We start from the raw sequence: 14976 nt of genomic DNA, 5'->3' as shown, positions 1-14976 counted from the left end.
TCCCAGCCTAGGATTTCCCGGTGGTCTCCCTACCAAGAACCTCTCCAAGGGTCTGCCGAGATCTTTTGGGATATCCAAGGTCAGCAATTTCCCCCTAGCAGAGTGGCCAAATCCAGGACATCTTTCTCCTTTTTTTAGAAGCAGCAGTTCTTGCTTTTGGATAAAAGGGCAGACCGTGCCCAGCCCAACCCAACCCAAATCCTGGCACTAAAGATACTTCTTTGCTCCACGATTGCACCCTATTACAAACCCAAGGCACTGTTTTTCAGCAAACAAGCAAGAAACCACATTCAAGCTGATGCTGCTGCGTTACGCTAAATTTTTATGCTAGGTTTTCTCCTTGGCGAAGAACCTTTTGGAATATTTACTCCGAAGAAAGTTGAGTTTATCATTTATCTCTTCCACTGTTCACCCAAAGCTTGTTCCTTGCAGGTTCCATTGATTATCATACTTCCTTGAGCACAGTGAGTGGAAAACTATCTTTTCATTGCTCCGCATCCTGGATCTTTGTTCTCGTAACAGATACGTCTAGGAGAGGTTTCCAACTTTGATTTCCTCCCCTTAACTTTCTTTCTTTTCTTTTTTGAATTAGAAAATAGGGCTGTTTTGCTCTGTGCAAATCAAAAGAAAAGCTCTCCGCTGTGCTTGGCATGAAGCAGCAAAACATGGAATCTCTAAACAGGAAGTTTTTAATTAAAGAGAAAGAAGTCCTCCACGTTCTAAAAAACCAACCAACCAACCAAAGTGTCAAGTGTTCTTTTTTAAAAAAAAAAAAAGTGAGAAAATAAATACGAAAAGTTCAACAGAAAAAAAAACCCCACTGGAATAGGACCGTTTGTCAGCATCGTTGTGCGGATTCACAGGAAACAAGGAATGAATAATGGGGTGATCATGCGTGAGTGTGGAAAGGACCTGATTCTCTGTGACAGGCAGAAATTCAAATCATGCCGTTTAGGCTGAAATGAGTGTCATTTCAGCCTGTTACAGTCTTTTGAACAGCACGACAGAAACGTGACCGTTTCCTTTCCAAGACTTTTTGGGATCGCCTCAGACCATTCCTCTCACCCCTAGAGTAAAGCTTCTCCCACTAAGATCCAAAGGATGAAGAAAACAGAACACAAAATTGCTTGTAGGTTTCCCTTCTTGTCCCGCAGCTCGTTGACACCCAACACAGTTTAAGGCAAACATTTGGCAACCCAAAGCAAAAATCGACGTTAAGGCCGCGCATTTTGAAATTGCAGTTTGGGATATCTTGAAAGAGAAAAACAGGCTTCCGTTTCACCCATCAACCTTACCCTCGTCCACGGAAATCGAAAGTCCGTATCTTTGCTCCACAAACTCAGCGACATTCACTCCTTCCTTCCTTCCTTCCTTCCTTCCTTCCTTCCTTTTCTCTTTCTCATTTTCCTTCCTTCCTTCTCTTCTTTTTTTCCTTTCTCACCTTCCTTCCTTCCTTCCTTCCTCCCTCCCTCCCTTTTCTCTTTCTCATTTTCCTTCCTTCCTTCTCATCTTTGTTGCCTTTCTCACCTTCCTTCCTTCCTTCCTTCCTTCCTCCCTCCCTCCCTTTTCTCTTTCTCATTTTCCTTCCTTCCTTCTCTTCTTTTTTTCCTTTCTCATCTTCCTTCCTTCCTTCCTCCCTCCCTCCCTCCTTCCCTTTTCTCTTTCTCATTTTCCTTCCTTCCTTCTCTTCTTTTTTTCCTTTCTCATCTTCCTTCCTTCCTTCCTTCCTTCCTTCCTTCCTTCCTTCCTTCCTTCCTTCCTTCCTTCCTTCTCTTCTTTTTTCCCTTTCCCTTTATTTTGGATGAAGTCAAGTCCAAATGGACTCAGATTCCCTCCTTGTAAATGCCCTTTCAAAGGTTTAGAAAGAATTGAATCCTTCCTTCCTTCCTTCCTTCCTTCCTTCCTTCCTTCCTTCCTTCCTTCCTTCCTTCCTTCCTTCCTTCCTTCCTTCCCCCAAACCAACGCGACTGGATCCCCCCTCCCCTCTTTCCCCCACCCCACCAAAGCCTCTCTCTTTTTCTTTCTCCCTATAAGCGATTGGAGCTTAGTCCACCAGACTGAACATCAAACGACAACCAAGGGCGGAAAAATGCATTTTTAAAAAGCTGGAAGTAGAGCGGGTGCTGGGAATCTGACCACCCTCCCACAACCCCCCCCCACTTTAGAAATCTTGAAGGGAGTCCTCAGTTCGAGCTTCGCTAGCACAGTGAGATCCGTTCTGATGGGAGAAGGCAGAATGGCTGCATTTTTTTTCGTTTTTCTTTTTTTTGATCAATGAGTTTAAAAGTGCACCTCTGTTTTTGCTGAATTTTTTTTCCCCTTAAATACGAAGTGGTTTTTCTCCTCTTCTTCCCTCTGCCCCCTCCCGTTTCTCCCTGTGCCACAGGGGTCTGATTACCGATATTTGGGGGGTATCACCACTAGAGGGTGACCATCTTTGGGCCTCCACATAAGTACCTGGGCATCGTTGGCATTAGGTTTCACAAGGGCACTCGGTGGTATTGGCTCATTCTTGCTCAGGACCTGGGGCTGCTCCTGAGCAGAGGGTTCCCTCAGCTTGGCACGGTGCCCTAGAGGATTGCCGGGGGTCACGTCGATGCCCAGTTTCATCCGCCACTTGATCGTATGCAGGATCACCATCTCGTTGGTCGTAGTGTTGGTGGCCACAAGCCACGTGGTGAAGCTCTGATCCCGGTGGATGCCGGTCAGGTGGGGCACGTTGCTATCACTCACTGGGACAGCCCAGGTGACGCTGGGGTAGAAGTTGTCATTCATGCTGATGCTGAACTTAGCTTCCTTCTTGGTGGGCCCCACGATGGTGCACGTCTCGGTGGTGTTCCCGTACCAGGGGTAATTGACACCGTCCGAGTCACTGATGGCTTGGATCTTGCCTTCAAGGAGATCTGGAAGCTCCCAGCTTGACCTGGGTAGACAGTGAGAGAAGAGGGCCAGGTTAAGGAGGATTGGCATGAAGAAGACCAAAGAGGACAGCCTGGAATGAAAAACAAGCTACACGTTTGTTGTCCCTCTCCCACAAATATTGCCCACAATTTGCACTGTAAGACATGCGGTCTTTGAGCCTGGAGATGATCAATAGCCATCTTGACTCACTGCCTGATATCTGGCACCATTCTAAGCATACAGATTATTTAGTTTTGCCTTATTGGATGGAGCAAAATCTCCAATTGTGGTTTGTTCCACAAACTACAGTTAAACCAACCACAGCCTGCATTGTTGCCTGAAACTGGATCCTGATCTTCTCAACCTCTCACTACCATCCAATGGGCGGCCATCGCCTTGCAAAGAAGCGGTTCTCCGTTCGTCATCGATGAGCTGACTGCATCCTTGGATTCACACTCAAAATAGCTTCCCAGATGACTAAACAGCAGACTTTCATTTATTTTAAAGGACAAGGATTTATAAAAGCTTTACCGCACACAGGCCTGTAGTTCCAAGCAACGTTCAAGACTGGATTGAAAAAGTAATGCCCTGGAATGCTCCCAGTCTGGACCTTCATCTTATATTTAATTTTTCAAAGGGTGAACGTATGGTTTTAAGTCTCAAGAAGGCCATTAGTCTACAGGGATCTTTAAGGCCAAACAAACCCAGATGAACCTAACCACGTTTATCAAGTTGTGCAGATATCTTTGCTTAGTTCTGTCCTGGGTTGGCCAAGGGTTTTGTGTGACCCCAGCTATGAAGATGGAGAGTGGGTCTGGGGAAACAGACAGAGAGATCCCACAGGAGTCCAAGCTACATTCAAAAAGAGTGAAATGATTTTTGCAAGCAACAAATAGCACAGTTTGATTGCCGGCGTGATGCAAAGCTCTGGCAATTACCCACTAGGAGTTATAAAGCTATTTGATTGCCCCCTAATTAATTAATGGTAATAGGCCTGATGTTCTTCACGCAGTGGAATTCCACTGGTTTCAAGTGTCCTTGTGCCAGCTGTACCCAACCTGGCTGGGTACAATGCTTGAAATCCAGCAAGTTAAAACTGGGATGGGCACAATGTTTTGCAAGTTTGCATACGATGCAAATCCAGCCCAATGGCATGAATGCATCAAAGGGGTTTAGCATGTGTGAATGCAGCCGCAGTGATGGTGTAATGGGATGGGGGAAAGACCTTGGGAGACGGGGCCAAGAGACGCTGCCTGGGGAATGGTCAGATAAGAGACAGCCTAGCCCTCAGCTGGGTAGTGGGAGGGGCAAGAGGCTCAGAAAGGACCCTCCCTAGTTTCTTGGGCTGTAAAGGAGATGGTGAGGGGGAATTGTACTTTCAGACTTACAAGATTCTGTCAATGCAGCTTTACAATAAAGTAGAATTAGTTCATCTGGTCATGATTCCTATCTGGTCTACCTAATAAGAATGACAGATGGGGTTTACTCTACATTTATTTATACGTTCCCCCCGTTCGATGACCAGGCTGGTTCATCAGTTGGGGGATCAGGACGGGGGGGGGGGGCAGTGAAAGGGCAGCACATCCTCTGGAGAAAAGAAGGGCGGACAGGAGGGGCGTAGATGCAGATGGTCCCCAAGCGACAGGCCCCATTCCAGCGCGGGAGAGAAAAATGACATGCCCACTCCTCTCGGCCTTCTTTCAGCTTGCTCTGCGTGGCTGATTTCTCCTAGCAATTAAATCCACCCCCAACTTTCAAAGGGAGGACAGAAAAAGACTTTTCTTCCCCCCCCCTTTTAATGGCTGATGAGGAAGCCAATCTGGCCCCCAACTTTCTCTTCTTGCCATCAGCCCCTCCGGTGGTGCTTCAACATCCTTGGCCCCACCAAGGCTTCCAAACTGGGGTTGCTGGTGCAAGCAAAGAGACAAACATGAACTGCGTGCCCGGAGTGGCCATAAGAACGCTATTTAAATCGAACTCAACGTTCAGAGCATGCAATTTATTTTTATTTTTTCACTTTATTTATTTTCCTCCTCCCTGGTTTCCTCCAGGACTTTGAGGAAGGGATCCTGCACCATTTAAAGCACCCTTGGCCTCGAAAAGGTGGCACAGCCTCTTTTAACTAGCAGCAACCCATTCGATTCATCAGTGGGCAGACCCCAACTGAGCGATCAATGCTCGAATTCAGCGCAAAGAGTCGCTCGCTTTGCATTTCAAAGATCCTGACAACTCTAGTTAATAGGATTAAAAAAACAGGGAGGTCTGACTCCACCACCACCTCTTATTAACTGAGACTTCATCCCAACCCAGTAAATGGGGTTCGGAAACGGCGTGACCCTGAAAGGGCTAGTCACCTATGGTGAGAAAAATCACATTCTAGGTGAGCCCACAAGGAACACTTTTGCAAAACCTGTGGCCAGCAGCCAGGCGGAAGAAGAGCTGAAACCCTAGAATTAAGGTCTGTTCCTATTGATCTCTGGTCTTGTAGAAGGGTATTGGTTTGCATTAGTAAAAGACAGCAAAAAATATCAGTGATCATGCCAAAAAACAACGCAAATCCATGACATTAAAGTAAGACTTATGGGGGAAAAGGGAACGAGGAGAGGGGGAAAAAAAACAAAGGATCCAAATGATGTCGATGCAGAATTAATTCCATCGTTAAACTGATTATTCAATCTAAACCTTATGGAAACCTGTCGCTCCATCGCTTTATTTTTAGAATGCAAAAACCCTCCAGAAATGGACAGAGGACACCTCTCCTGAATCCATTTTAACATCTAGATCTCTTTCCCTCTGTGTAAGATAAAAGTCTTCTTGAATCTTCCTTAACCCTCATGGGGGAAAATAGGGGAATATTGGCGATCGGCGTGTCAATTACGACAATGTATTTTGCACCCTTAAAAGAATTCCCATCGCAGTGGATTAAGAATCCTAAACTCGTTTTCCGCCCTAACCTGGGATTAATTCTAATTCTCTTTTTCAGCCTTCAGTGAAAATCCGCAGAGCTCATTCTGGCGGAGATCCGCCACCTTGATAACCCGTCCCGTCCAAGTAGATTGAAGGTAGTCTTGGCCAAGTGAAACTCAACTCCTGATGATTTTATTTGGTTATCTATTTATATTTTGAATTTAGACACCGCCCATCTCACAAGAAAGTGAGATCTTATGGACACCTCTATGAGGTTTTCTTCCCAACGATATGGAAATGGTTTCCCACTGTTTTATCCAAGGCGTCTTTTTCACCTTTAACCATTTTTCACCTTCAGCCCTTACCTCCAAGGGTTGCTTGTTTACAGCTGCGGAATTTCCTAGTGGTCTCCCATCCAAATGCTAACCAGATCCAACCCTGCTTAGCAGAGGCCAACTAGGTCTTACCCACTAAGTTGCACCCTAGGATATAGCGCCTTCTTAGTCTTCAGCCCTAACTCATCCCCCCACCGGCTCAGCCTCAGACTTCACAACGGCCCTCGTATTTGGCTAGCAAGGCCAAAAAAGGGCTTTGCAAATTCAGAAGGCCACAATGCTTTGCTCTTCCAGTGCCAAACTGAATTTGAAGGAGAGGTTCTCTTCCTGCTTCAGTTCCTGCCTGCAATCTGTGGAGGTTTCTTTTTAGATTCGTAGCAGGGCAGAGATGCAAAATGCTAATGAATCCCGTGGTTTATCCATTTCAATTCAGTGTGTTTTGCAAATCCAACCCACTGTGATTTGAAAATCATGGTTGACTATAGCTTCACTGGCTCGTCAACCCAACCAACCACCTGAGCTTTATTGAATACCGGTAGTCCTCAACTTATGACCATAATTGGGACGGGAACATCCATTGCTAAGCAATGCGGTCGATAAGTGAGTCGTGCCCAATTTTACGACCTTTTTTGCCATGGTTGTTAAGCGAATCCGGCTTCCCCGATTGACTTTGCTTGTCGGAAGCCCCCCAGGAAGGTCGCAGATGGCGATCACATGCCTCTGGGATGCTGCAACTGTCATAAATTTGTGCTGGTTGCCAAGCACCCAAATTTTGATCCCATGACTGCAGGGATGCTGCGACAGTCGTAAGTATGAGGCTCAGCCATAAGTCACTTTTTTCAGTGCCATAGTAGCTTCAAACAGTCATTAAACAAATGGTTGTAAGTCGAGGACTACCTGTAAGCATTGCTCAACCAAACCATGGAACCTGAAATATCAGGTTAGGGATAGATCATCATGGAGAAAATCTATCTATGCAGTTGCTAGGAGTTGAAAACAGCTTGATTGCACATAATCAATCAACCAAACCATGGCTTGATGCAGTGGGCACACCAGACCACTGTTTAATCCTCATCTTTTAGAAGAGTTAAATTAAAAGTGAACGATATCTTAATAGATAATGAACAAAATAAAATTTAAGACAAAGTTAAAATACATTTATAAAACAACCTAACATCTATGAACGAGGTCCAGGATGCAGTCTATATTTAAATTATAAAATAAACACACAGACACACATGCATGTTTATGTGTGTGTCTATTTTATTTTATTTTATTTATTTATTTATTTATTTATTTTAGGCTAATTGCCCCAGAACTGGATGGCCAAATCAACGTCAAAAAGAGAGGGATTCTTCCCCTGTGTAAAAAAATCAGTAGGATTTGTTTAAAAAGCAGAAGCTTTCCTGACCTGCAGCAAACACCCTGCTAAATAAATAAAAGAAAAAACCAAATAAATAAGTAAATACTCCGTGCCTCTGAGGTGCTGCTCAGGAAAGCTGATGCCTTTCAGTCCAACATGTTAGTTGGCGAAGGTCTGCCAGATCCCGCCGGATGATCGACTAGCCAGTTCTCCTCCTACAACGTCCACCATGGGAATTCTCCCCGGAGGACCATCTCTCGACCCGCCAATAACGCTCAGTGGTTTGCTACGTGGAAGTCTTTCCCAAGTGACTACGAGCTGCCTTCCACCATGACCTTTTTTAATTTATTTTTCTCAAAGTTGCAACAACCCGCTGGGTCCAGACCACCGTCTTTCATAAGCCCTTGCAGATCTCCTAGCAGATTTCAAGTTACTTCCTTTCTGCCTGCAGATACATCTGCAGACCTAAAGCCCTTTGCTCGTCTAGGATCTTACAAACTCATCTGTTTCTGCAAATTTAGGAAGTCTCTTTGACATTTGGCAGGAAATGGGACTTTCAGGCTGAAGCTCAGCCCTAACCAAGCCACGCTGGGGCTTCGCGTGACCCTCTGGAGACCCTCAGACTTGCTGAGGCTGGGAACGAGGGGCCAGGAAGGACATTGCGTGGCACTCTTGTGTCATTAGTCTGGTATTTCCCCAGTGCGGGTGTGCAACTCCGAACAGCAATCCATGTACAAAACAAGAACCTGGACAGACAAGGCAAAACTAAAGCCAGGGTTATTCCAACCTGATCTCCTGTCTTTTTGCCCCGCCTTTGTCGTCCCTCTCTTGCAGGTCGGGGCCCCAAAAGAAGAACCCACCTAGCAGGGGTGTTGCTCTCAAAGCGCCTGTTAGATGGCAGCAAAGAGAGTCAGCAAAGAGATTCAGCAGAGCTTAGCTCCCTGCTGACACCCTGTGGTCATCTCGATTTGTGCCACCGGAGGAATGCCAGGTCTTGGCACAGGGGCGTTTTTCTCATTTGGAGGTTTCTGTAGGGTTAGGGACTGCAATTCCCAAAGATTCCTGGTCAGGGTGACCTGGGATTCTGGGAGGTGCCGAATCAGGGAAAAATACTCTCCAGGAGAGAGTCCTTCTCGCTCTTTAATTCCTGCCCAAATTATGCCTACTCTGGAACCCAGGGCGAAGGCCCAGGAGGCAGAAAACTAAGATGACCAGGGTTGGAAAGAGAGTGGGTGGGCAGGCCGTTTCGTCATTTTTTTAAAGTTTTTATTAAAAGGTTTTACATCGATAATAAAAAATACATTCAAAGGAAAGAAAAGAAAATATAGTAAATGTGAAAAAGTTTGGTGTAGTGGTTAATGGCATCGGGTTAGAAGCCGAGAGGTCATGAGTTCTAGTCCCACCTTAGGCACGAAAGCCAACTGGGTGACTTTGGGCCAGTCCCTCTCTCTCAGCCCAGCCCACCTCACAGGGTTGTTGTGGGGAAAATAGGAGGAGGAAGTTCACCGCCTTGAGCTATTTCTAAAAACAAATAATAAAGGCAGGATAAAAAGTCTAAAAAAGGAAAGAGAGAAAAGAAAAGAAAAAAGAAAAGAAAAGAAAAGAAAGAACAAGGAAAAAAGGAGATAGAAAAAAACCAAAACGCTCTTACAATACAGCCCACCAAGAAAATGCAAGTCGAATAAAAACATATACAAACAGAATGCAACCCCCCCCCCGCATAAACTAGGCAGCTGTGAGGCGAAATGAAAACCGTATGAATTTAAAGCCAATGGAAATCCAATTTCCAAGACTGGGAAAACAGAAAGATCTCCACAGAGTGCCACAATGATGCTAATGTGGGCACCAGGCAGGTCTTTCTGGGGAGAGCATCCCAGAAATGGGGGGTAGAGGCCCAATCTCACCCCGATTATTGAGGGGCCCTGGAGCAGCCTTGTTTGAAAACACACCCCCGGAAACCTGGGCTGGGGGGTCCCCATAGCCGTTGCATTTCTGGCCCGTTTATTGATCCATGCAAACAGGCGGCTAATTCATAGGCGAGGAAGGCAGTGTGAGAAACTCAGGGCAAAAAAAATGGGTTTCCCCCCCCTGGTTTTGGATGGAGCCCTTTGTTCCATCCGCCAAAAACCCAAATCTTCATTACGAGGCAGCAAGGTTTAAACAGAGAGGACGCCTAATCTTCTTTTGCAGATGGCCAAGTTTCTTTCTAACGCTGGCTGTTGTTAACTTCCCTTTCTGCTCTGCTGGTAAGGCTGGGCTATCGCTGGGCTATTTAAATCAAGCTTCCTCTTCTGCTTCCTGTTTTAAGAGCAAGGCAGGTGCCTGGGGTGGGGAACCCCACGTTAAGAAGCCCGGCAAAGCCTAAACTAATTTAATTTGTCGGTTCTCCAAACTCAGCCTTCCCTCCCACCCCGCATTTCCTTGCAGCTCAGGGCTGACGTTAATCATAATCCCGCAGCTCTGGATGTTACTGGGATAATATCGTTGGCCATTTTTAACTTTAAACAATGCCGCCCCACAAAAAAAACCCCAAACAAAATCCAGAAAGACATTAAACCTTTTGGAAATGCCATCTCCCCAAGTGGGAAACAGCTGCCAATGGTCCCATTTTTGCTCACTTGGCTGCAAATTGAGACTGGACGATTCCCCCAATCACCTGGGGAAAGTGGTTATAAAGAAATAAAGCCCTGCACCAAGAAACCTAGCATGGAAGGGAGAAAAGTTTGCCAGCAAAATGCTTCATCTTGTTCATTCTAGCTTTCTACCAATGTTTCTCAAACTTGGCAACTTTAAGACATGTGGACTTCAAATCCCAGAAGTCCCCAGCTAGCTTCTGGGAGTTGAAATCCACACATGCTAGCAGAGAATTCTGGGAGTTGAAGTCCACACAGGCTAGCTGGGAGTTCTGGGAGTTGAAGTCCACACATGCTAACTGGGGAATTCTGGGAGTTGAAATCCACATATGCTGGCTAGGGAATTCTGGGAGTTGCATACTTGCATCAAGCTTCAGCATGACATCAACAAGGTTTGTTGTGGGTGCTAAGAATGGCTTTGATGAACATGTACCTGGCTCTTTCTGCCTCGTTCTTGAGTTCATCTCCTAATTGTTTCTTGCAAGCATTAGCAAGGCTCCCTAATTTGTTCAGTAGCCCATCCAGCATTTATTCCAAATATTCTACCTCCAATCAATGCCATTTCAAAAAGCCCAGGGGGGAGAAATGAAAATGCACAGCAAACCTAAGAGTTTTGTTCATCGAAAGCAAAAGAAGTCATTCAAGTCAGAATCCCCCAAACCAGTAATGAATTTTTGCACCTGAAACCATCATCCTCAAAATGCTTTTCTCTTCCCATGACAGTTAACCACGACAAGAATAATAACTGGAAGAAGTGGATAGAATCAGACATCTTGAACAATTGTCTGCCTGCCTGAGGGTAGGACTGATCTTTCGAAAAGGATAAATGAAGAAGAGGTAAGCAATTAAAGTTTTTTTTTCTTTAAGTAGAACGGCAGACAAGAATAAGGAGTCCAAGTTGTGAAAATGAGAAAATGAATTTATGGACTCAACAGTGCAACTGCATTTTTAAAAACAATCAGTCTGGACTTTCTAGGATGGTCCCTTGGGGGCTAGGAAGATATTTCAAATTCTGCTTTTTTTAAAAAAAGACGGATTTCTTAGGAAGGTAATGACTTTACATTTTGTTAAATATGAAAACCCAGCATTTAAAAGCCTTAGCAAGGTGAGAACTAACAATCTGTCGCCTAGCCTAATCCAGTCTGGGGGGCCTTTGGGATTTAAAAAGGCCAACTGTCCTCTGATCATCATCTCTATTTGCCCTGCTGTGAAATGGGGGGGGGGATCTTGACCTCTCTTGTAGAGTTGTGAGTTTTACTGGGCTTGGCAGGGGTGATTCTCAAACTCTGTCACTTGGTCTCTTGGTCCCCCAGAGGCTTCCTGTAGTAGACCAGGAGGAAGTTAAGCAGACAAGATGCTGATGGTGCAAAACTCTTCCTCCGCCTCCTCTCTTTCCCACCTATTAAGCCTACTCATTCTGGGTTCACACAACACACTAACCCATCAATAAACCCCAAGCCGTGTCCTGCAAATGCAGAGAGGCCTCTTGGCTCGCCACGGGGCTGGCCAACCCAACCGTGTCCACGTCATGCCCCCGACACACAGTCACTCACATGCCACGGTCGCCGTAGTAGTTGTAAAACTCCATGTGGTTGCAAGCCTGGATCCACCCCACGATCCAGGTCTCTTTTCTGGGCAAAGGAGGCAACAGCACTTGAGCGGAAGCGCGGAAATGTGGGGTGCGGTATCTCAACACCACGCTGGATGACTCGTCGATGTTCGTGGGGACCGGGTCGATGGAAGCCTTGATTTCTAAGACTGTGATGCTCTCCCGAAATCCTTTTGCTTTGCAGCTAACGCTGTGGATACAGCCCATGGCCCAGAGAACCAGCGCAATTGCAAGAAGGCACCAACAGTCTTCTTCATCTGTCAACTCAAAACCGATATCCATAGGATAGAAGACGCATTCTGGTAGAAGACTCCAACAGTGTATAGAGGGGTGTGTAGGCCGGGGTGCTGCTGCGTAAATCGACCCAGCAGAATTTTCTTTGCAGAGAACTCTTGGGGTAGATTTTTCTGTGCAACCGAATGGTTAAACTCGCTGCGTAATCCAACAATCGTTTTCCTTGATTTTTGAAAGACAATTCCAAGCTGGCTTCGTTTCCCTGATCTGTTCGTTACAATCAAACGTCAACTGGCCTTATATTTCCTTTGATATATTTCTTTGGGTTTTTTTTTTCTTGTTTTAATCTTTTAAGCAAGATGAAGACAAGTCTATGCGAAGAATAAATTTGTCTGTTTCATCTCTAGGTTCTAGCTTCTCGGTGACAGTGTCAAGTTTTCACTTCCTGATGGAGAGTCATTCATAACTTCCCCTTGGTGAAGGCAAAAAAGGAGGGGGAAAAAGCATTATTTGATTTTGCTTTTCAAACATCAGCCAGATGAAAGGCCAGATGGGTAGGTTTTGGCATCTTTAACCATTATCTGCCTCCTTTTTTAGCTACCGAAAAACCTTTGGCCAGTTTTAAAAGAACAAGAACCACTCAAAAATAGCTCGGTGAATAGTCACAGTTTTCTGGTCCTGCAGATTTGCCCTGTTTTGCAGTTATAAGGGAAAATCAGAGATGAGTTCAAAGTGGAAATATTAAGAAATATATGTTAGCATGCCTACTTCCTGGTTTAAAGAAGTAACAAACCAGATTTGGGAAACCGTAAAAGCTGCTAAAACGTACGGGACAGAAACGGTCAACGTCCAGTTTTGACTCTCAAAATCTGGCAATACAATGGGTTCTCAAGGTGGCTCAGAATTTGGGGGTTTGCTGTAACAGGCCACTATTTTAGAAAGATGCCGTCTTACTCGGACCAAGCAAGCAAACAAGAGGGTTAAACATATTCTTGACTTCTCTTTACAGTTCTTAAGTTAATAAACCCTGCCTTCCTTCCGTCTTTGTAGATTCTTTAGTCACATCCGCAAAGGGTAAGAATGACAAAAATAGGGGGGCTAAAAGCAAAATTTCCATCTGAAAGCCATTAATTCAGAATTTACCTTACTTCTGATCCAGGATAGAATCTTGCTCGAGTTAGACCCCCTAGTCAAAAGCCTTCACCTACCTTTGGGCAGGAACATTGTAATTATTATTATTATTAATAATAATAATAATAATAGTAATAATGATGGCGATGATGATGCAGTCCACATCCAGTCCCCTTCTTAAAAAGTTTTCCTAGATTCTAAAAGAGGGGCTTTGAAAGAAGCCCTAATCACAGCTGGACAACTCCCCCCCCCAAAAAGCATTTACACGTACATTGGAATTGCTATGCCACACATAATCTTTTTGCACTCAGCACACACACACACACACACACACCCCTTATCTCTGACGCATCCCCCTCCAAAAGCGAAGTCGGGGCTGGAAGGCAGGCAGGGAAAGTTTTATTTCAACTTTCTCTCTCGCTTTGCTCCCCCTTCTCTCTCTGGCGGGCGCTCAATTTTCCCCCCTTCTCTCTCTCTCTCCTTCTCCCCCCCAAACCGGGTCCGAGGCTCCGGCTTTGGCTCCCCGCCGTCGGCTGCAGGGCGCCCTAGTGTGGCCCCCCCCCGCCCGCCTGCGCATCAATCGCGCCTTCAGTGACCGCAGGGCGCACCTCACAATCGCCGCCCGCGACGTTCTCCCCGGGCGGGCGGGCCCCCCCCCCCGAGAGAGGCGGTGGGGGGAGGCGGCCCGGGCGGCCAGCCGGGCAGGGGCTTCTCCTTGGCGCCCCCTCCCCGGCGCACTTCCTCCTCGCCCTCCGTCGCTCCTCGCCTCTTCTTCCTCTTCCTCGCTCGCTCCAACCTCTGCCTCCCCTCGCTCGCTGCCTCGTGGCGTCTGGCCAGCCCCGGCGGCGGCGGCGGAGCCAGGCGCAAGGAAGCGCGGCGCTGGCGAGGACACGCGCGCCGGTGCGTCTTCTCGCCCGCGGAGGAGCCTTGGGACCGCCTCTGAGGGTCCTTGGCGGCGCGGGGCGTGCGGCTCCCTGGCTCGGCTCGCCCGTCCCGCCGCTGCCCTTCATTCAGCCCCGAGCAGCCTCGCCGCCTCCTGCTCCGGGGACCTCCGGACGGCCTCGCTGCGGGGCTCGCGCGCAGCCCGCGCCACCCTTCGCTGCCGGTGGCCAGAGCCAGCGGGCTGGCTTTTCAAGGCTGCCGGCGGGGAGAGCGCCCGGGAGGGCAGATCGTTTGCACGGCGGCCCCCATCCTTCGGCCACCCCGGGGGTGGGGAGGGAATGCCCCCTCCCCTCCCCGAGCCCGCCAAGGAGCAGCGCGCGCGTCTTGGTCTCGCCGGCTTTGCTCCGCGGCCACCCTCCGTGCAAAGGCGGCGGCGCGTCTTCCGAGCCCCGCAGCGGCCCGCGCCGCGCGCTGGGCAGGTGCGCGCCGCAATCCTGCCGCCCAGCCGGCCTTGCCGTCGCCGCCTCTTGCTTCTGGATGGAGGAACCGGGCCGGCAGCTTGGGATCCACCTCCTTTGCGCCCTGCTTGCGCGCCTCGCCCGCTTCCCTCCCCGCCTCTCCTAGGCGGGCGGCGGACCATCGGCGTCCGCCGATCGCTTGCAGGGGGCGAGCGGAGGCGACAGGCAGGCGTCTGCTTTCATGGGCTGCACCGACGGTCAAACTTTTGCAAAAAAAAAAAGTCTGTCTGTCTGTCTGTCTGTCTGTCTGTCTGTCTGTCTGTCTGTCTATCTATCTATCTATCTATCTATCTATCTATCTATCTATCTATCTATCTATCTATCTATCTATCTATCATCTGTGCATATAGAGTACTTCGGCGCCTCTCGCACCCGGGACGTTTTCTTATCTTTCTTGGCAACTCTGTAGGCGCAGTCCGTCCTGAACGCCAAGCCGGCGCCCCCCTCTGGGCTTCGCGCCCTG

General features: G+C 47.5%; 1 protein-coding gene across 3 annotated transcripts; it reads right to left on the bottom strand.

The window, feature by feature from the left end:
* Positions 1-767: 767 nt before the first annotated feature.
* FAM78A (family with sequence similarity 78 member A) lies at positions 768-14976 on the bottom strand. Of its 3 annotated transcripts, none has more exons than XM_088147079.1 (3): positions 13722-14976; positions 11693-12673; positions 768-2923 (listed from the first exon to the last, which is right to left on the bottom strand). In XM_088147079.1, exons 2-3 carry the CDS (start codon positions 12028-12030, stop codon positions 2395-2397), a joined length of 867 nt encoding a protein of 288 aa, XP_088003205.1. In that variant the 5' UTR covers positions 12031-12673; positions 13722-14976; the 3' UTR covers positions 768-2394. The 3 variants fall into 3 exon arrangements, with proteins under 3 accessions (XP_088003205.1, XP_088003204.1, XP_007422374.1); XM_088147078.1 differs by having other exon boundaries at positions 11693-12454; XM_007422312.3 differs by lacking the exon at positions 13722-14976 and having other exon boundaries at positions 11693-13634.

The sequence above is a fragment of the Python bivittatus genome, unplaced genomic scaffold, assembly GCF_059951505.1.
Source record: "Python bivittatus isolate LINGU-HERP-01145 unplaced genomic scaffold, Pbiv_v1 ctg000160_np1212, whole genome shotgun sequence".
Lineage (NCBI taxonomy): Eukaryota > Metazoa > Chordata > Lepidosauria > Squamata > Pythonidae > Python > Python bivittatus.
Note: the sequence above shows the minus strand (reverse complement) of the source record. Positions and strands in the feature narration are given on the sequence as shown.